We start from the raw sequence: 22,310 nt of genomic DNA on the forward strand, positions 1-22,310 counted from the left end.
CCAATTTGAAATTCGCTCCAATTTTCCAAACAGAAATTTGGTCAAATTGGCCCAATAGTTCTGGAATGAAATCTTGTGTTGGCAACCAAGAGAAGGAAAATAAATAATTGAGTGGGAGTGATTCCGAATCACTGCTTTTCAGCTGCTGCTGGTAAACTGCTGAATGACAACCGTCGGAAAAAAAAAAAAGCATAATTCTACAGAAATAAATATTAGTTGCAACCTTTGCTTCTCCACTACCTTTTGAATCACAGCACTTATGAAGTAAGCGTTACCTAGCCGTGTCCCAGGAGTGATGAACTTTGACAGCAGATGATGAGTTTTATTTCCCCCCTCTCAGGCTGTTTTATCAAATACGTTATTGGAAGAAACCCAGAGGCTACAAACATTGTTTGATTCATCTCATGAACCCAAGGGATGCTCATATGACCTCTAACTCTTGCTTTAAGGCATCATTCTTTTCCAAGTCCTATGAAGCTTTCCACAAACATCTAAATCAATCACTAGTTACAGTTGTGCGCTGGAAGTGTTTCACATACAGCTGATAGCCATTTTCCACTGCAGGAACCAAGGAAGAAGTCATCAGCAGGAACCGTTATTCTAAATTTAGTTCCCGGCTTCTAAAAAGACCCAGCTCTTGGTTTTGTGCCGTATTGACCTCCTCACTCTGACCCCTTACTCTACCCTAATCGTAACACACTGAGCAGTTTACAAAAGGACTTTTTGAAGATCCCTCCTCCCTCAGACTGGTGCTGCTGGGACACTTTCCTCCTGAGTACTAGAGAGTCTTCATATGAGAAACCTTCAAATAAAGCAGACGTAAATCCCACATTCAGACCCAGGAGCTGCGCTCCTCATTTTCCTGTAGAGGAATTTGTTTACTTCTCATCATAGAAAGGTTAAATCGCGGCCAGAATAACACTTCCAAGGCTAACCGACTCACAGGCTTACACAGTCTGTAGCCACATTACGGCTAAAACGGCGTAAACAGATTCAGCTAATTGAATGTGCTAAAGGGGACCCGCAGTGAGTGTGTTCCTGAAATTGCTAAGTTTAGTTGCACGGTTATTATTGGTTATTATTTGGTTGAAAAGAGGCAGGAGGTCGTTGCGGCCAAAGCAGAATGCATCTTAGGGGAATTTCATCCAATAAGGGCTTAAGTCCAGTAATTGCTGGAATCTCAGTGAAAGTGTCGGTGAAGCAGTTTTGTCTTTGAGTGGGCCGGAGGTAAGACTGAGGTAGCAGAGTTTGGGGGCCATATTTTTTTTCCCCTCCACCTCGCTGTCGTCTGTCACTTTCTCTCTCTCTTCCTTTCACTTCCTGGCTTCTCTTCCCTCCTAATCTCCCGATTCACTCGGTCACGACAATTTTTTTATTTTTTCTTCCCCCCACTTCTTTCCTGTCCTTCTCTTTCTGTCTGTCTCAGAGTGTCAGCAGTAAAGCCTTTCTGTAGGCTGTATCTCCAGCTGCAGATGGCTCTTAAGTGTATGCAAGTGTGTGTGTGTGCGAGTGTGTGTGCGAGTGTGTGAGTGTGTGTGTGTGTGTGTGGCGGCAGGGCGTTGGGCTGCTCCGGGCCACATCAGCTCAAGCTCCACTGGCTCTGTTTGTGTGCGTACATGTGTTTGTGTTTTCAAGTGTGTCGCTCTGTCTCTTTCCCTCTCTTAACGTGTGTTCATTAGTGTGTGTGTGTGTGTGTGTGTGTGTGTGTGTATACGTGTATGTGTGTGTGTGTGTGTGTGTGCATAAGTCCACCTCTCCCTCTCTGTTTGCACGCTCTGCAGTGGCCCATGAGAACGCCTCATACAATATTCAAGCTTGGTGAGCCTCTCGGTTGTGTGTGTGTGTGTGTGTGTGTGTGTGTGTGTGTGTGTGTGTGTGTGTGTCCTACATGGAGGCTTCACTCCTATACCGGCCTTTATGCTGCCCTCCCACCCTCCTTTCTCATCGCTCGTCCTCTCTCTCTCTCTATCTCTCTCTCTGTAGGCCAGGAGGCATTTAGCAACATTCTCCAACATTTGTCCTCAGCTGTCCCCTTTGCCAGATGTGCTGCAGCGCACACCTCCTTGTTAAGCGGGTGTTAGTGTCATCCGCCCACGCCGTTTTCCATTAATCCTTGTTATTTTGCGGTAGCGTCATGAATCACTACAACTGCAAAGAAGAAGAAGAAGAAAAAAAAGAAGTCATCAAAAGCAACATTTCAGTAAAAATAACGACACAAAATGCTAAAAAAAAAAAAACAATAATCAAAAGTGTGGGTTAAATTTAATGAGCCTTGTTTTGAGTGTAAAATCTGTAAATATAGTCGTCACATAAATATTGTGGAGTACGATATCTAGATCTGTCTGTGTCGGTTTAAAGACTTCCCATCTGCAAATCCCTGAAAAACACCAAAACTAACAATCTATTAGTGAGTCTCAAGGACTTTCCTGCCCTGTCTGTGGCTCTCAGCTCGAGAGTTTTTAAAAACACTTTACATGTATATTTTTTTCTTTAAAAAAAACATCTCTCAGTAGCAGTAGGGGTTAAACTGGGTTTTGTAATGTGGACAATCTCCCAGTGTGAAAACTGACCAGCTGATGACAACGAAACCTTTTCCACAAGCGCTCTTCTGTGAATCACCGTCAAATACACGAGTTCCAGCATTAGGCTGCCATTACAGGAAGAGCAAATAATTCATATGAATGGATTAATATGCGGCGGTACCAGTCTTTGTAATAAATACACGCACAGGGAATTCGTTTGCATTCTACAGTAATAAAACACACACATACATTAATGATGTTATAGCCAGGAGATGATCAAACCGGCTTGTGTAGCCGCGCTGCAATTTGAGCCGCTTTGATCTGCTCGGACCACACCAGCTAGCGTTAATGTAAATCGACTCGTAGACGTTTAAGCCGAATATCGGACCGATTTACATTCAGTTATGAAACAAAATGAGGTCTACGTGTCGGTTTCTGACCCATTTCTCTTCCTACCTTGACATCCATTCGTCCGGGCCATCTGTGACGTTCTATTAGACTCTAAAGCTGCAATTAGTCGAGAGTTATTAAACCGATCGGTGCGAGAGAAAATGTGTTTTACCCATTGTGTGAATTATTAGGACTATGAATTGTAAAAATATGTGAATTGTTGAAGATAGATGTAATGAGAGAGTGAATGTTAAATGGCCAGAGCTGCCTTGGACAGCCACAGTTGAAGCCAGGAGGAAGTAGTACACTTGTTGGGGGGACTATTTTCCACAGCATTTGGTGCTTTCGTGAAGACTGTCTACTGTACGTGGGACGGAGTCAAAATAAACTGTTGTACAGTACGTCAGCGCTCATGGAAATAAAGGAGCGCAACTGTATGGCTGACTGATGTGTTATAAATAGTTTTTGGACAACAATGGAGCTGTATGGCACAGAGGATAAAATATATCAGGCTTTTGATGCCCACATAATACTTGTTAGTAGGATCCGCGCAGCGTCGGTTTGGCTCCGCACATGGGATTTGTGGACAGTAAGAAAAGCAAGAGAACATCACCAGACCTATCCTTTAATAGCACACCAGAGAAGTGTTGTACAAAAGTAGAACATGTACTACTTTTATTCACCTCAGCTGAAAACAAAAGTCTCTCTGGATATTTCCTGCTTAGCTTCAGTTTCACATTAAAAGCTTTGAAATGGTTTCGCTTCACTGGAAGACTTTTACCGTCAACACACGAGCATCGGGTGACGAGCTTCATGAACGGTCGCTTAAAACTAAGAGTTAAAACTATCTGTATTTCTTAATTCCATGTTTTTGTCAAACTTTTCACTGAAACCAGCTGTAATCTGCTCCACGAACCACTTATTATTCCAGACCAGTCCTTTATTTTGGATTTAATGATGATAATTACTCGTCTCTTTTGGAAACTGCTTTATCATTCGACAGTTTTTTTTTGTTTTCTAGTGCTTGTCGCTGAAGCAGCAGTCTAGTTTTTTTTTTTTTACTACTTTGTAAGGTTTCTCTGTCTTCCTCTCTGTTATTTGCTCGGGTCACATGGAAGCACATTGGGCCGTTCGGAGGCCACGACTGAGACCGGTCGCATGGAACAAAAACACAAGACGTACAGCGCCGGGGCTCTCAGTGAAACCCAGTAGAGTAGAACAGCCGATGTGACTAAATGGCTGAATTATACAATAATTATTAAAGATTATCTGCCCTGGCACTTGGTGTAACGTCGCCGGTCGAGGACAGAGCTGAGACATACCAAGTGACAGAGAGAGGAGGAGGAAGAAGAAGGAGAGAGGAGAGAGAGGGGGGATAATTGGATAGTCACAAAATGTGCCCATTTGCTGCTCTGCCTCTGTGGGTCTCTCCAAGCAAGTGCTTTTGAGTATAAATTATGAAGTGTGGATATAGTCACGCAGGCACACACACACACACACACACACAGAGTCCAGCATGCAGATACATACACACTTGTGCTTAGTGTATGTCACACTGCATGTACTGTACATCCATGCAGCTGCGTCCCTGAATGCTTAGAAGCACTTAAGTTCACGCTGAGGTGTGTGTGTGTGTGTGCGAGCGAGCATGGACTCGGTATTCATCACAGAGTTAGACATTCCTTCACTTCAGTGCAAGGCTGAGAGGCAATGCATATGCACACACAGCCTCGCTCCGAGATGCACGTGCTGCTTGAAAGTGTGTGTGCGTGTGTGGGCAGCCTGCCTCTCCTGCCAGAATGTGTTAATCCGCTTGACTGCAGATCCCAATCAGGGCAAAGAAAGGAAGAGAGCGAGAGACAGAGGGAACACGAGCGAGCGAAATGCTAAAAGAGTGCCGATGAATAGCCGAGGAGAGAAAGCAAGATGGGCGGAGAAGGGGGATGCCCTTTTTTTTTTTCTCTTTAAGCGGCTCAAGGAAAGGCAGATCTCACCGGCGAGCCCGGCTGCAGGGGCTTAAGGACTTTGGGCACCGCCCCGATCCTCCTGGGTCGCAGCCAGGGGAGCCTCACGTATCGCAAAACAGCACTTGACAGTATTTGTCCAGTAAGCAACTGATTCCGTAATAGCTTCGGCACTTCAAACAAAACACTACACGACCTTAAAATAACCTAAGGGCAGGCAAGTGGGGAAGTTTGTGCACCCACCTTTCTTCCCCTGAACCCTTCTCCCCCCCCTCAGCACACACACACTCAGGTCGGTGATGCTGTTGTTGCCCAGGACACGCTCCTCAGATAATCCTCCTTTGCTATCCGAACTCTGAGGACTTCCTGCTAAGACCTGTCATATCCTGAGGTCCTAATCTGGACTAGACGAGGTCACTGGGAGGCCTGTCCACATGTACATGATTGGTCAGCACCAGTTGGCCAGCTGATCGCTCTTACTCACTCCTCTGTTGCAGGACTTCATAAACACAGGCCCAGCTAATAAGAACTGATGTCAAGTTGTATTCTTGGTTGTATTTCCTGGAGTTTAGGTGCATTGCATGTTAGATTTTTACTCTGCTGTTATAATTACAACTATTAGAGTGATTTGAAGTTCTTCTATGTGACAGACTGTTTTGGAAAAAGGGAGTTTATAGATAAATAGTTGAATTAATTTATATTAAAAAAAAGAAAAGATCGTGAAGATTAGCAGAACAGACTCACTCCAAAAAAATGTTTGATTTCGTTGGCCTCAGCTGCATTTACACATTTGAATTCTAAGGCAAGTTCAGGTATATTTTATTACCGCCTTAAAATGAAGCAAAAGGGGGAGATAAATGTTCCACTGCAAGTTCTTCTCCATTATTATAAAAGCATTTTTTCTGAAGCATTTCAAGGTTAGGGAACACAGAAGGACGGTTTCTATGGTGAACTTCGTGATGCCACACATTCACAGTGTTCTGTTCAGAACTGAAATCCTGACCTTTGTTACGAAATGATTAATAGCCCTAAAATGAAAAGGGGCAGAGACTCCATTAAAAGGATATTAACTACTGGAAGTCCTTGATTGATTGAACCGGAGGCTCGCTTCAAGATGAAGCCACATTGTAGGGATGCTGAATGATGAACACTTACCCCTAAAAAGCAAACAAAAAAAAAAACCAGGCCCGCCGCGTTTTTGTAAGCGGCCTCCTCCCCACCTTTTTGTTTAGTGTTGTGGCTGACAGGCGGTCTTGTTGCCGAGGAGGGATGTCGCGCACGGCCGGCTTCCTCTGTTAGCAAGCAAGTCGTCCAGAGGCCTCTAGAGAGCCAGCGAGAGCAGAGGGCCATTAATGTCATGGATAAATAATACCAGTTGGAGCTGAAAGGGTAATGAGTGTGATGGGTTACTAAACTCAATCGAAATCTGACAACTGAAATCCATAAGAAGTGTACGAGTGCAGTTGCATGTGAAGTGAAATGTTTGGATTGTAAATTTGACCTTGACGTTTTTTTCTTACTCACAGAAAGCTGTACTCAAAAAGACCTTTACCAGTCATAGATGGACAAAGAGGGGGATTTTATTCACTGTCAGTTTTATATACATTTATATTAAATCTGCTTTTGTCCCTCAAACGAGCTCGTCATCAACTCCACATGAGAGAGAGCGCAGTAGAAACAGGCAGGGTGACTAATCTTAATGAAAAAAAAACTGACAGGAAGCATGACTTGGCAGGACAGAATACCGTTCTTCTCATCTTTGTTCCTGTTTTATTTCTCTGGTTAAACAACAGGTGACCTAAAAATACATTTGTGGGAAATTTCACAACAGCGAGTTTGTGTTTTAGCAGCAGCGACGGGTTTCTCCACGACTCGCAGCTTGGTAGGTTAGCGACACGAGAAACAACTGCTGATCTATAATACAACATCTGAGGAGGCTGGCAGCCGGCACTGTGCTCAGAACGTGGACACGATGTCCCATATGACTGACTGGAGGGGCCTGTGTGCCTCTTTGTGTCTGTGTCTGTGCGTGAGACTCGGTTCTGCAGTTCTGTATGTGACATGCCACAATGGGAGGTGACATTACGTTGTGCTTTGCACTGACCAGAGCTAGACGACAGGGACTCTGGCTGCCACCTAAGAGCTTTTGGGTACATGCATATAAACAACACTTAAAAAACAGGGCAGTACAAGTGAAGTGAAGATGTGTTGAAGATTAGTTCTTACTCATGAGTAATTAGAGAGGTTTTGATTTAATTTAATCAGTCCTCTTGTTCATTTTGGCCACTAACAGATCCCTTCCTAACACGCCTCCATTGGAAGTAACGGGAGACTAAAGCTACTTCTTTTTTTTTTTTTCTCCAAATAACACGAGTTACTTAATTCAAGTGGCGATCTTCCAGAGTCCCAGTCTCCTTAGGAGTAGATTCCTTGTGTTTCTCCAGATAGTGTTTCTCTGCTGAGCTGCAGCAGAATGATGGCAACACAAAGTGGGAATCTGATACGAAAATGGCCGTAACTTTGGAGGATACCCATTTCATTTGTCTGATGCCTCGTGTTGGCTTCACATAAACTTTTGGAGTAATGATTGATTGATTTGCTCTCCATTACTTTTATTTCTACAGATCTTCTTATGGTCACAGCAGTTAAACCAGTTTCTGCGTCCATGTGAACAGCGGACGGTTGTGCTAAAGGCGGCTTGTTATGTCATTTCCAGCTCTTTGTGTTTATTCTGGAGTCACTTTGCTGATTCACAGTCCAAAATGTGGTCACCAATTAATTTACAAACTAGTAGATCCGTAACACTGATATCAAACAAAACTGAAAAAGAGCATAGCAAATAATATAATGTCTCTGTTTTGATTGGAAATGGCACAAATCCAGTCTGTAATAAAATAATAAACCGCACAAAGATCTGCAGCAAAAAGAACTTACAGCAGGTAAATATATCACTAACTTATTGCTCATTGTGTGACATATTGGTAGATTTATTCTTGTAATCACAACCACAATCAATCACATACATTTTTTCTATATATGCTCCGGCTAATACATGTATAAAATGCACTAAAATGTCCATTGAAGTGGAAAATGCCTGTTGTTAGTACACATTTGAAAAGTAAAATGTTATCTAGCTGTTGTCAATTGATTGTATAATATCTCCCTGATCAGCAGTACATGCTGGTATTTGTATCCTGGAGTACATTAAATAACCGTCTTGGCCCACAGGTGTTAGTTTGACATACATTTACCCCATTATTTAAACTTTAACAGTGTTTATCATGAACTTCTGATATTCTAACTTTATATTAGAGACAGAAAATAAGAAAAACCCACAATAGGTTCCCTTTAAGACCGACCTGAAACGCTGTGACCCTCGAGCCTTCAGCTCCGTAGAAAGTACAGGACAAATCAATACTCAGTGCGAGCGTCCTTTGCCTTTAAAGCAGCTCCCTCTCTCCGAGGTAAACTTGTACACAGAACCGGCCGCGGCTCTTTTGTGGATTTCGACCGTCCTCTGTCTCCTCCTGCACTGACTTGATGATGTCGAGGTCAGGGCTCTGCAGGAGACGCATCATCAGGACTCCTCGTTCTTCCTGATGCTGAAGACGACTCCGGCTGCGTGATTGGGATTATCGTCTGAAACTTTTGCACAGTTGCACAAATAAGGTGTACACATGCTCACGTATAAGTGAGTAACGGCCTCCAGAGCAGACTTTACAAAGGGCTTTAAAATTGCATTGTAACATTAACATTAAACAAAAGATGCCAAACAAGTCAGAAGTCAAGTCTTAAGTCACGCACAGATCAAGACACAAACTCTCTGCACTAGAAAGAAACGAGAACGAGCATGACAAAGCGAAACTAATTTCTAAAAAAGGGACTGAACAGCAAGGAGAAAGGGGCGCATTTTAGATCTACGAATACCAGCATTCCTCAAGTATGTTTGTCTAAATTAAATAACGACATTTTATTGAGAGCAGACATCCAATGTTGACTTTCAGCACTTGCATCGAGGTTTCATTCCTTAAAAAAAGAGAGGAGGACTGACCGAAAGAGGAGAGGAAAAGAGGAGGGGAGTGAGTGGGAAAGAAATTATGGTGGGAAAGCTCTGAAAGGAAAAGACAGAGCAGGGCAAAAGAGGACAGAGAGAGAGAGAGAGAGGGAGAGCAGTGGGAAAGGAACTGAAACTGATGAGAGAGAGAGAAGGTGGATGAGAGAAAATGAGCGACCGGGGAGAGTCGCATATGGAGACATTACAAGGAAGAGACAGAGAGAGAGAGAGAGAGAGATGTTAAGGGCGGAAAAACACAGAAGGACAAGTGTGAGACTTTGCACTTTTCTGCGAGAGAGCGAGAGAGCTGCGTTAAAGGTGGTAGGCCGAGAGATGAGAGGGCGAGAGGAAGACAAAAAGAGAGCGAGAAGAGAGCAGCAGCAGCAGCAGCAGCAGCAACGTTACATGGAGAGCTGGAAGCAGAGGGCGGGCGGACAGGCGGGTGGGCGAGCGAGCGAGCCAGAGGGGAAGGAAGGGAGGGAGGTGGAGGAGAGGAGGGGAGGAGGAGGAGGTGGAGGGGAGGCGTGGCTTGTGAGCAACCAGCAGCCAGTGAGAGGCCGGCGTGGCGCTCTGCAGGGTGAATCTTACCCTGGCAACACAATAGAGCGAGAGAGAGAGAGAGAAAGGGGGAGAGGGGAAGAGAGCGAGCGAGAGAGAGAGAGGGAGACGACGGCGGCGGACAGGTGAACAGATGGCTGACTGACTGAGAGACAAGCTGATCAGTGCACTACAGAGAGAGAGAGAGAGAGAGAGAGGATGCGATTGTACTGTAATGTACCACAAAATGTTCACTGTGAGAGAGAGTGGGAAGACAAACACAGAAACTGTGAGCGAGGGAGAGATGCCCATGTTTGCACTGTAACGTTTTCGCAAAATATCAGTCGAGTTAACATGAGGCGAAGAACGAGAGACTCCAAAGAAGAATGTCAAGTGCGTGCAAGTTGAGGCCACGTGAGAGGGAAGCTGTGCCGTACGTCTGTTTGCATCCATGCAATTCAAACTACTGAAAACAAAAAAAGGGGGGAAAAAAAATATTTGATCTGTAATGATCTGTCCAGATTTTCAATTTACTGCTCGCGCCTCGTGCTCGACTGCTGAGCGTTCGTACAACGCGCTGCCACTCTGATCTATTCCATGACCTGGTTCTTTGACAGAAAATGAAATAAAGCAGCGAGCGAAATGGATAGTTGTGACACCAAACTGTGAAAAGTAATGCGCAGGAGCGTTTAGGATTCAATACCATAGACTGAAGAAGTAGCGGGTCGAGGTGAGGTTGTTTGCCAACTGTGTGAAACAGCAGCTGACTTACAGGAACGACTCGGCACAGATGCTACAAATAAAGAGCTTAAATCACTTCTTTTTAATATGTTGTCCCTCTGGTGTCAGAGGTACTGCCACAGAGGAACCTAATTGCTGAAAATTGCAGTATATTTGCGACGAAGTGCAAAAGTTCATACAGTCAAAAGATCTGCTTAAAAATGGGCAAATATCAATAAAAAAGTGAGAAAATTGCAAAACTGTGAATACGTTTCATAGTAGAATTGCTCCGACTTATAAAATGCATAAAATACGTCTTTTTGTTTTTCCAACTTGGGTTTTGTTTTCATACTTTTCTCAGTCATTTTTCTCAGTAATTGTATTGACCAAGGTCACTGCTGAGCACTTAAAGGAAGGCGTCAAGAAACGTGAGCAGTCAGACACATGTGAAACAAACTCCTTTGTCAGCTGAGCATGTTTGAAAGGAGGATCAATTATCCCTCATTCCATTGTAGAAATCCATCAGTTTGTTGTACGTGTGTTAAGAGTGAACCAACACAGCGCCCTGTTCGTACCACAGACTGGATAAAAGATGGACGTAGCAACCGGCCCTGAAAAATGAAGCCAACCCGGAAGTGTCAAAAACCTGCAATATCACTACGTCCGCTAACTGCTGGCTCCAAAAAGCCCTGGCTCCCATAGACTGGAATTGGAAAAGAAGTGATCACAGATCATGAAATACCACATTCCTACAGCTCAGGATTTTTGTCTTACTAGTTTTCAGAGATCAGGTGGCCAATCTGAAAATAAATCAATACTGAATTTTTAAAAAATCGTCAACATTTTGTGGGGCAAGGGGCGTGGCTGGCTTGATTGACAGTCGGCAGCGACGATGCAGACGACGGTAAATGTGGGCGGGGCAGAGAGGTCCCGCCTCTCAATCCGTCTGACCAATCGCTGCTCCTATGGCTCCGCCCCCCTCCGCCGATTTTTGCGTCACTGGCTCCAAAAATCCAAGATGTCAACCAGGAAGTAGCAAAACCCTGGCTTCATTTTCTCAGTGCAGAAACCAACGGGTGACGTCACGGTAGCTACGTCCACCTTTGGTTCGTACCAAGTTGACCTTCTGTAGTTTTTCCAGAATGAGCATTAGTCTTCGTCAAAACCGGATGACTTCAGCTAGTTCCTTCCACAGTTAAATAAATGACACAACATATCTCACAGGTTCAGCTCTTCAGGACTTCTTAACACTTATTGGATGTGGATGGCTTCCCATTGTGTGTGCATGTCAGGGTTTGTTCTGGCTTTGTATTCTTTCAGTCTCTATCTTAAACAACTGAAATAATGATAAAAAAAAATATGAAGGTAACATTTAAGCATCGTCGTGGTCAGAGTTAGATGTAGGTTATGGTTTGGGTCGGGCATGTACTTGAGATGTTTGGCTGTAGAAATGCCAAAGCCAGAATTAGGTCCTTTGGTGGTATACAAGCTCAAATGTGCGTCATTACATGTGAACAGTGCCCCATTACAGCTCCAGTGTGTCACAGTTTTGTTTGCAGGCTTTTTATTTGTTTGTGTCCAGACAGCGGGAGCAGGAGGTCCGTGCCTCGATCCCATACTCGGTGCAGCCGTCTGTCACATGCTGTTATTGTCACGTTGAACGCGATTGTTTTTATTTCATTTCGGGTTTTTCTTTTTTTTTTTCCTACGGTTCTTTTGTTCTCTCAAATTTTGGGTCAGAGCACACGCATTTCAGCACACCAACTGTGACAACATTGTGTTTTCTATGAACTGTGGACAACAAAGCGTGTGGCGGCGGCGGCTCCAGCGCGTTAAATTTGCATTAAGCTGCAGATCAGAACGCTGACTTGTTCTGCCGAGGCTGAACAGCTGAATCAGGAGACTGTCTCCGTTGTTGGAACAAATCTTTCTAATAACCCGTTTCTGTGGGTAGATAAAATGCAGCTTTGACACTGCGATAATAATAATGGCTTTGAGTTTTAATGAGATTCGTATCAAAGAGCGCTATTGTTATTAACACTGAAAGTCTCTTTACCCTTACATCCAAATGGCATCATTACCCTCTTGCCCTCACCTGTTTTTGAGGATTTAAGGCTAATTCATCCAAAATGAAATGAATCTCTGTCTCTGCCTCCTCGGGGTTTAGTCTGAAGCTCTTGCAGGTATACGAGCTCCCGCCAGCTCCACTTCCGAGGCTGAATTGCATGCAGTTGAATCATTCTCACTTAGGAGTGCACAGTGGGAGTCATTGAGCACGTGCTTATGTTTTAATCAGCCCGCCACTAGACTGCAGTCACACTTGACACAGCAGGTGGTTGTTAATTAAAGAAAATATAAGGTGTTTAAAATATTGCATATGATCTTCAAACAGCGTGTGTGTGGTATAGGTGTTCTATCGGATGATGCTGTTTGAATGCTCCTTCCTTTAAAGTTTCTTCTGTAATTGAGTCTCACAGGGCCTCGGTGGTTTTAGCTTCTCACCTACAAACCATGTGTACTAAATATTATCGCTCGCCACTTTTAAACGCATGCTGTACAGTTTTAGATGTTCCGCTTTGTGTTTTCCCACCATTTCAGACACCCTTTGATTTCCAAATTATATGAAATGAGCAGAGCCTGAGCAGCTGTTCCTGCTTGATTTTTTTCCTGATTCAGATGCAGCGACAGATCTAGGTTTTTTTTTTTTTGTTTCAGTCGTCATCTATCTGTTGATAGGTTGGAATATTCTACCACAGCAGTGTATTTTTTTTTCTTACTCTTTTTAGGAAAACTGGGTCTTTAGGACTCGATTAGAAGAGATGGAAACGACCCGATAGGATGATGGAGATTTGCTTTGCTGTGTAATATAGTTTATTTCCTCTTTTGGGGATAGATTTCGAGGAGAGGGATTTCTTTCTCTTCGCACCACTCGGAGCTAAAGCTCGTATTTGGACCAGAGGAGGTTCTTCAGCTCCAGTTTAAGATCCATTTTGCGGCGAGGATCTATCTGCTTGGCTCTGTGGTCAAGGGCCCACCAGGCAAAGCTACTTAACAGCAAATCTTGTTTAGCAGAATCCTCTCAAAATAAGAGCCTCTCTATCTCTCTCGGTCTCTCTCCTCTTTCTCTTCTCGCCCTTTCAAAAGAATGCGAACACCGACGCAACCCGACTGCCGTTAGCCGCGGTGCTAACACCACGGTGCGCCTCCTAGCTCGTCTCCTTTGCTTTACCACTTTTCTCAGTGCAAACTTTCACACCAGTTACTAACACTGTTGATTAGCCGATGTGTGCAGAGGTGCGACGCCTCCCTCGGTCTTTTGACATGCAACTCAGGTTTATACGTAGTTTGCGGACCTGCACGATTGCCACGGGCTGCTACAACTGATTCGGTGCACTTTGTAAAAATAGGGGGTGTTTTCTTGGGCCTCATCTTTTGATTTCAAAGCTTTCCTCATTTGGAATCAGTAGTTTCTTCACCCTTTTAAACCATGACTCCTGCGAGAGCACCTGCCGGGTGAGCGGGTTCAGATTCGGTGGTAATAACTTGCTTTCACGTGGGCAGCGGATGTTACGAACGTTGACCCCAGAATTCGATCGAGGATTATCAAAGGTTGAGAATGGGTTTTTCTGTAAGTCCGTTTTTCTACTTGTACGAGATGCTGCTGGAGAGAAAACACATTTCATGTCATCGTCAGGGTCAAACTGTTTCATCTGACCTTAACGGCTTCATTCTTATACAATGAGCAGCGTAGGAGTCTCGCATACGGTGCAATCAAGATGCTCATTTGTGTTCGACAAATGAAAATGGCTTCACTGAGTGTGTTTTTTTTAAAAAAATCAGTGGTAATTCCAAAATGTGCATGACAAATGAAATGTAAATGTGCCTCCTCCTTCTCCTCCTCTATCCCTCTCTGACCGCTTCAGACGTTGCGAAAGAAAGGCTTTAATGGCTGCAACAGCCCTGAGCCCGACGGCGACGACTCCATCGACCAAAGCCCGCTAAATGACCGCAAGACCGAGGACCTGGACAGCCTCTTCAAGCGCTACGGCGTGAGTACCATCACACTTTTGTCACCTTATCTAACCTACCCTTTCTTTTCTTCTTCTTTCTCTATCTACCTTCCTCTCTTTCTCCCTCTGTCTCTCTCTCTCTATCTATCTCTCTCCATCTATCTCCTCTGTCTGCCTTCTTTTTTCTTTTGTTTGGGGAACGAAGGCTCTGAACAAGAAAGAGCACCGGGACTCTGAGAGCCCAGACCCCGAGGAGCCCTTCTCCCTCACCCCCCGCACTGAAGAGAAATACAAAAAAATTGACGAGGAGTTTGATAAAATGATGCAGAACTATAGGCTGTCAGTGAGTACCTCCCACCACTCTGTGTAACCCTGCCCCCTACCCCCCCTTCCTCCTCCTCATGTTGGTACCTTGCTGCTGCTGCTGACCGGACAACCGGAGGTTTCCGGCTGCTGATGGCGGCCTGACTACTCACAGAGCACTCGCCTTCACCATTCCCTGCCCTTTTACCTTCTTCACCTCTTACAAACAGCACCTATCACCACCCACAACCCCCCCACCTCATTGATGGTGTGTATCTGAGCAAGAAAGGTAGAGCAGCCAAGTTGACCGACTGCATTGAGATTATTTAGAATCGAATTTGTCGCGTATCCAAAAGATCCTGCGTGAATAACGTAATCCCTCTTAAACATCCAAACTCCTCCTAAACTGCTAACAAGATGAGTAAGATGGAAATTATTCGCAGCGCCGCCGATGTGTAACTTTCGGCGTAAGACGGAAAGAGCTCTTTAAAAAGAAGCACAACACCAAATAGGGCATGCTTTGCTGTGATTATTCATCTGAAGTTGCAGTCATCACAGTGAAGAGCGTCCTCAGGAGTATTATGGTTTTAATACACTGTTTCCCATCCTTCTGCAAGTTCACTAATGTACAAGAATAAACAACAAGCGGGAGAGGAGCGCTAACTAGGTCCCCCGGTTTTCACAAAAGTTGGCATAGCAACCGATATTGCGAAGGGGAAATCATGTTTTATGGTAATAATCAACACGTTAGGAGCATGCCTTTGAGCGGTCGGATTGCTCGGGTGAAAGTACCGATTGTGTAATACCGAGCAACATTAAAGAAAGAAGCGCGCAACTGCAGACGCGGTGTACGCGGCGGGGCTGAGCGTCGGTGACATCATTGGGATAACACAGAGAAAGCCGGGGTGCAGCTGCTAACCGCCTGTTATTAACAGTGTTACCGAGGTCAGCTCAGTCCCGGTGTAGTCCCGCTCCGTCGGCTGGATGTGCTCCTGACATTATCCAGGTTTCTGCCTCCTGACTGGCGCTCGGCCAAGCCCCTTTTACCGCTCCGCTCCTTTGCCAATTTCTCTGTGATTCATTTTTTCCTCTGTGCTCAATAATGCCATTAATGTCACTTTAATGAGTAGCACTTAATTTACGGCCCCTCTTCCTGTCTGCCTGCCCCTCTTATTGGTCACTGGGGATGGGACACAGTCACATTGAGGTGCTGCAGGAGAGTCAGGCAGCAGTTATGCCTAAAATCACATTTGTGGCGTTTATACCTGAACGGAAAAGTCTGATTTTCTTACTTTTAGTCATCTGCCACCTACTTATGTTGTGCTTGTTGTAATCGGGATGGTGGTAAAGAAACCAAACCTGTTCTACCTGTGGGATAAGCACCATTAATTTTTTTAAAGGTATATGATTATTTATGCAGTGATAAGTTAGCTTCTAGTCATTGTGGTCAGTTTTTAAAAGAATAAACAGCCTGTTGTGAAGATGTTCAAGCTACGATGATCTTTCTCTCTGTTGAGTTTTGCCTTAAAGGGATAAAACATAATATCATCTGTCACTCCATGATGCTGTGTATCAGTCAGAATAATGGACAGAACTGCAAAGATAAGACCCAGGTGGTAAAACAAAACTTTCAAGTACAGCTACTACAAAACTGTAACATGTGAGCGTCACACACACATCAGAGCGGCGCTAACGGAGCAAACGAACCGCCTCTCGCTTTAATCAGTTCAATGAATTTCTCTCCTCCTGAGTTTGACCCAGCCTCCGTCAGCCTCTCTGTGCTGTGTGAGCTGAAATGGCTCTTAAAAGCTTTTCTCAGATGAGAAAGCCACAGCAGAAGAAGAATAGAATTCAATCTACCACCCCTGGAGAGCCGCAGCGCTTGGCGCATGTCAATTGGATGCTAGCCGAACGCCGCTAGCGTGCAGTGGCCCCACAACCACGCTGCCCCCCACCCCGGGCGCCTCAGCCGGCTCGTCTACCTGCCCGGTTTGCCCAGCACACCTTTTTTTTTTTTTTTTACTGGCAACAAGCAAACGGAAGCACACAGCACCTCCCACCTCTCCTCCCCTCACCATCATAATCCCCAGCATGACAGCTAGGGGCCGGGATATACAAGCTTAATCCCACTTGTACTAAAATACCTCCTGAGGTAGGGAGAGAGTGGTGAGGGAGAACGGGCAGGACACTTGGCTAGACGAGCCCCGAGCTAACGTATCTGTTCCTGTTACACTGGCACTGTGGTAGGCGAGAAAAAAAGGGAGCTGCTTTTTTTTTTTTTCTCCTTCTTCCTTTTACCGGAGGGTCCCTGGTTTGATCCTGTTCTGGCTCTGAGATTCTGGGTCGGGAAATTGAATAAGAAATAGATTTCTTCCTTTTAACAACCACCTCCACGGTGCCCTTGAGCAAGGAGCTGAATGTTTTGTCTGCCGAACAGGCTCGGTATGAATGTCAGAAGTAAGACGTGGTGTTAAACTGCTGCACAGTTAATCACATCCAATCTAATGTTCAGATGTTTGGCTTTTAATAATCACCAACATTTGCCATTAAATAGCATTTCGTAAAGTAATAACTTTAACCCGACAGTCGATTTAAATTTGAGCTCAGTTTTGATAATAATTACGATGGAAACTCTTTAAAAGTAAATCAAGTTTGACATCTTTATGATTTAAAAAAAAAAAGCATTTCAGATGATTAATAATAAATATCACTGCGAGGAGGTTGAATCATTTTCAAAGAGACAAACCAGCAGCGATAATTAAGTTGACATCACTGCCTGGTTGCACGACGCCGTCAACCTGCATTCATACATATGGATAAATACGCTCGCCACAGCTGAATAATATAGAGTCACACTGAGCGCCATTAATAGACTGTTAGCGTTTTATGTCTCCTGCGAGGAGAATTAAGCAGCTATTTAGGATTGTGTTTTCATAAACAAACATTAATGTCCTTAAGTATGATATATATCATTTGTTTATTTTCCTCGGCGTTGCGTTTGCGTGCTCGGGGACCTTAATTACTTTCACACCAGGAATCAAAACGTGATCGTTTCTGTTTGCAGATGAAACCATTTTTATTTGTGTTTTAGACCCTTTGGTCACTCACTCGTTTCTTTTTTTTCCACTTTTATTCCAATATTGGTAAAATTAGAAACAAGCCAGAGAAGGTGAGAGACACAACAGAACAACTAACACCCAAGTTACTGGTCACCTGCTGTGAACTCTGCAGGTTTAGCAGTTTTTCCCTCAGATCCACAGTTACAAACAAATAAAATCCTCAAGTTGAAAAAGGAAAATAGAAAGAAAAAAAAAAGTAGTTTCAAAGGCTTTCAGGACAAGAGGGAGGGAAACGAAAACTAGGCCATGAGTTTAATTCATTCTGATTTACCCTTGCATCCAGGAAACACACCCTTGTTGTGTGAGCTCCTCTGAGGGAAAATAGGTTAGCTTTCTCTCCCCTCTTTTTGTTCTCCTCACGCAGAAGAAGCCTTGAGCTTCCTCACATGAGCCCCCCGGAAAAGCTCCTAGTCAATTATTTACCTAACAGGTTCTTTTTTTTTTTCTTTCTTTCTCCCTTCATGGCTCCTTATCCTTTGTGCTAAATCCGCAGGATGACGGGCCAGTTAACCCTTGTCTCCGCAATGCATTGGTGTTAAACGGAGTCGGAGTGGGCAGATGTAAATTCACTTCACAATTTGGCAAACGCGCGGATTAATTCTCAGCCTAACACGGAGCGAGCGGAACGGAGCGAGGACAAATTTGAAATTCATATTTGGAGAACACGTGAAGAGGTTTCCGAGTTATGTCACAAATATCCTAGCAACCAAAGTCGGCACGGTTCTGGAGGTTCGGCGGCGGCAACAAATTATGGCTAAATTCATTAGCAGAGGGCCGGTAACGAGACGGCGACCTGAAGAGGGGAGGCGCCGGAGATGTGGTGAAAGTCTCTAGTAGGCAACACTTAGCCTGAGGAAAGTTTTAAATCAGTAGCTGTTGATGTTTTAAGAGCCGCTAGTCAAACTTATTTCTGTAGAAATAGAGTTTTTCTGAATTAATTTGACTGCTTTAGTTTTATCTTAACTGCTGCTAACACTGAATTCCTTCTATATTCATTTTATCTACTCAAAAAAAAAAGGGGAAATTGTTCCTAAAACATCAAGTTTGATTATAAAACTCTACAAATTATAACCTCCCAGTTTCACCATTGAGGCCTTCTGCCCTGGATGCTAATTTATTTCTTTATTCATTCATAATTTCCAGTTCATTATACATCATCAGGTGTTAAATACATCATCCAGTGATCACCTGCCAGTCAAAATTCAAAGACTTTTTAGTTGGTTTTTTACATGATTAGTGAGATGGAAGTTTGTCTTAAGGTCAGAGGTCAACTAGAAGAAGTTTTATTCCTTATTTATCTGCTAAAGTGACCCTAAACCTGCCCTCTGTTTGTAGTTTCCTCCCAGTAAGAGGTAAACTTACAGCTATGTCAGGCTGCAAGAAAAAGCCCTGTGAGGATAAATCCTTTCTAGTGCTGTATGCTCTGAGTTTACACACCTCCGCCCCCTTTGCATTAACCCCACCTCCCCCCCCAACCACCACTCCCCATCCACCCCTCCATTTATCCATCCCTTCTCTTTACCTTCTGCTTGGCCAGTGTGCAGTGGTGCAGTGCTGTTAGCTGCTATCTTCACTCTCCCTGGTCACCACTTACAGCTCCCGTCCGTACACTCTTTCCCCCTCCTCGCCAACCTTCCTCTTTGCACTCCGATGGGTTGAATTTTAAATCTCAGACACTTGGAAGGTTTCTTTAACTAGTGGTTTGCAAGGACACGGCTTTATTTTGCAGCGCCAAACTTTCTGAACAACCTAGAAGTGTTATTGTGGAAAGAACTGTGATTTAGTGCTCGTTTTTGTGGGGAATATAAAAAAAAAAGAAAAGAAAAAGAAGCAGCCTTCACTTGATTCACTCTTTGTGTGTGAAAGATTGAAAAAGTATAGAAGAATAGATGTATGTTTTGGTTTATTTAGGGGGTTGAAATCACAAAAAAGGGTCTTTCGTCAAAACTTTAGCAATTATTGGTAAATTAACTGGACATTCAAAATAAAGTTTTGCCAAATAACAACATCATCGGCTGTAGTTTTAGATCTGAATCCTCTTTATTTCCTGTTCTCCTTCCCTTTCCTGGCTATCTCCAAAATAAAAGAGCAATTACAAAACATTGCAGAAGAAAAAAAAAGAGGTAGAGATCAAGGGCAGGAAGGTGCCCTCGTCCTCCTCGCCGTTAAACTGGGTCCCAGGCAGTTTGAGTACAGTACAGAGCAGCGCTGGCCCATATTCTATATATAGCAGTCCTTATTTCAGATTGAGTTGGAACAGGGTGAAATGGGTCGGATGGCTGGACAACTTGAGGTCCTTGCCCTTGATTTTTTTTTTTTTCAACACCCTGGGCCGTCTGGTCATCTGCCGTCATCGTCTCGGGTGACAAAGGTAGATAATTACAAACTGAAAAGGCGTTAAAAGTTGAAAAATTTAGCAACAGAAGATAACGTTGCGGTCGGTTTTGTTAAGCTTCCAACAGAGCGTTTCCTACCGGTGACGAGCACACGTCGGTGGAGGTGGGGGGATTTCGCTAGATTGCGACACGCACGCTATGAGATGTCACCAATAACCAAACGCAATAACCCGCTGCTGCGACACCAGTTTTAACCTGGCATGAGACGTAAAAGGCGACACAGCTTTTTTGGCCTTTTCCACCAAGTCACCTTGCATGATCAAACCGAGCGAGTGTGTGTGTGTGTGTGTGTGTGTGTGTGTGTGTGTGTGTGTGTGTGTGTGTGAGAGAGATTTGATTTATGTGTGGCCGTTTGAAGAGTTAATTTCCAAAGCACAAAACCAATAATTTTTACCTTAAAGGACCGTTTCCGGTGTTTTTGCATATTATTATTTGTTGAATACAAATTGCAAACGCCTGACGTGTCTGATGATACTGTTGGATTGATTTCATGCTACAAGGGAGAACCTTGACATGAAAACAAATGATGACAAATTGTTCACTGTGATGGATTACTGATCTCATTCAGGTTTTCGAATCATTCAGGTCCATTTTTTTTTACATCTTAATGGCATGAATTGAAACCCATGACTAACAGGAAGGTTGGGGGGGGATCAATCTGAAAGCATTTCCTTTGTTAAAACAGACACTAATAATGCAAATCGTTCGGTTGACGGGATGCAATATGCAAAACCTATTACGTACATGCAAGACCATGGAATCCTTTGAGTCCAGCATTCAGTCTGCAGAATTTACTTTTTAATATTGTTGAGATCATTTTAGCAGCAAAGATCCTTAAAATGTAGTTGGTACGCTACAAAAAAAATGTTTCTATCAAGTTGTTTGTCCTCCTAAAACAAACAAAAACTTCTCTCAGTGCAGAAAAGAACAATTTCCAATGTACAACAGCCCGTTCCAAGTATTTGCTCTGCATGTATGCGTATTTGCTCATGTCTTGACCTCGAGAAGGAAACTCTCAGTTCTTGAAAGTTTGTTTTTTTCAGGAGACCAACATATTAAAATCATTTTGAGCTCACTTTGCAAAATTGGCTCCGTCTCGTCAATTATAATATCAATCAGGTATAATTTTAAACTCTTACTGAGCCTCTAAAGTCTTTAAAAAAAACAAACACTGCAGTTAGAATCATATCTATAGTGCAAAAAAAAAAGAAAAAATCGACTTCTAAAATAGCTTAGAGAGACTTAAAAATGATGATTTAAGGTCATGCTGCTGCGCTAAAGATTATTTAACACAACGCGTTAAACAGTTATTTATGTAAACAGCCTGGTATTTTTTTAAAAAGTATGTTTTCTGGGACTTCATGAGACAAACGATGATTTTATCCGTGATAATCGTGTTTTTCTGGTACAAAGGTACCATCGCAGAAAAGTAAAGTTTCATCTCGCTTTGGAAAGACTCTTCTTGTTGTGATTGGTTGTGTTTGTGTGACTGTGTGTGTGTGTCACCTGCAGGCTTGTTTGCACTGCTGCTGATCACTAACTGATCACCCGTCCATTACTGTATACATGCATATATTGTCTGTGTGAGGTGTGGGGGTGGGGGGGTAAACGTCGGCTCACTCTAACCGCCTCCCTCCTGTCTCTCCATCAGTCTACAGTCCCACAGCCGACCTTCTCCATGCCAGTCACCGTGCCAGTATCCAATCAGAACGCGGCGGCGGCGGCGGCAGCCCTCCAGTTCAGCAACAATCCTGCCGGCGCCCTGGTCACCACCACCTCCTTCGTCACCTCCACCCTCACAGATCCCCGCCTCCTGTCGCCACAGCAACCGGCTCTGCAGAGGAACACCGTGTCACCAGGGTTACCACAGCGACCAGCCAGCGCAGGTAAGAGAACGGGGCGAAACAGCTGGAGTGCTTTGGTTTCTGCACTGCTTCACAGCACATTCGTAGTTGTGTAAATCGATGATCTGTGACATTCTTATATAAATAAACGCCCAGTTTCTATACAAGTCGCCGATCGATCCGACCTCCGCGGTGTAGCTTTTCCGATTTCGGTTTTTCTCCTTGAAGCTTAGCAACTGATGAGTTTTGTATTTCTGAAAACAGCGGCGGCAGTTTGAGGAAGAAGAAAGAAGCAGCGCTGACAAAATCTCAAAACTTCTTGAAAAGAAAAATGACTTTAGACTGCCACCCACACTGCTTGATTGACAAGTGTTGGAGACAATTTTCAAAAAAAAAAAATGAAGATAGTCAGATTTCTATTGAAATGAATGATTTAAAGATAGGGTCCCAT

General features: G+C 43.9%; 1 protein-coding gene across 8 annotated transcripts in view; it reads left to right on the forward strand.

The window, feature by feature from the left end:
• The window catches only part of mef2d (myocyte enhancer factor 2d), a 73,613-nt gene that overhangs the window by 21,224 nt on the left and 30,079 nt on the right, over positions 1-22,310 (forward strand). For 4 of the 8 annotated variants that reach the window (XM_008297922.1, XM_008297926.1, XM_008297924.1 and 1 more), the window contains exons 4-5: positions 14,111-14,236; positions 21,667-21,901. In XM_008297922.1, the coding sequence (XP_008296144.1) occupies positions 14,111-14,236; positions 21,667-21,901 (361 nt within the window). Of the gene's footprint in view, positions 1-14,110; positions 14,237-14,402; positions 14,541-21,666; positions 21,902-22,310 lie in introns of all 8 variants that reach the window. The other 4 variants (XM_008297920.1, XM_008297925.1, XM_008297921.1 and 1 more) reach the window with 1 other exon arrangement.

This window comes from Stegastes partitus, unplaced genomic scaffold, assembly GCF_000690725.1.
Source record: "Stegastes partitus isolate 25-593 unplaced genomic scaffold, Stegastes_partitus-1.0.2 Scaffold1259, whole genome shotgun sequence".
Taxonomy (NCBI): Eukaryota; Metazoa; Chordata; class Actinopteri; family Pomacentridae; genus Stegastes; species Stegastes partitus.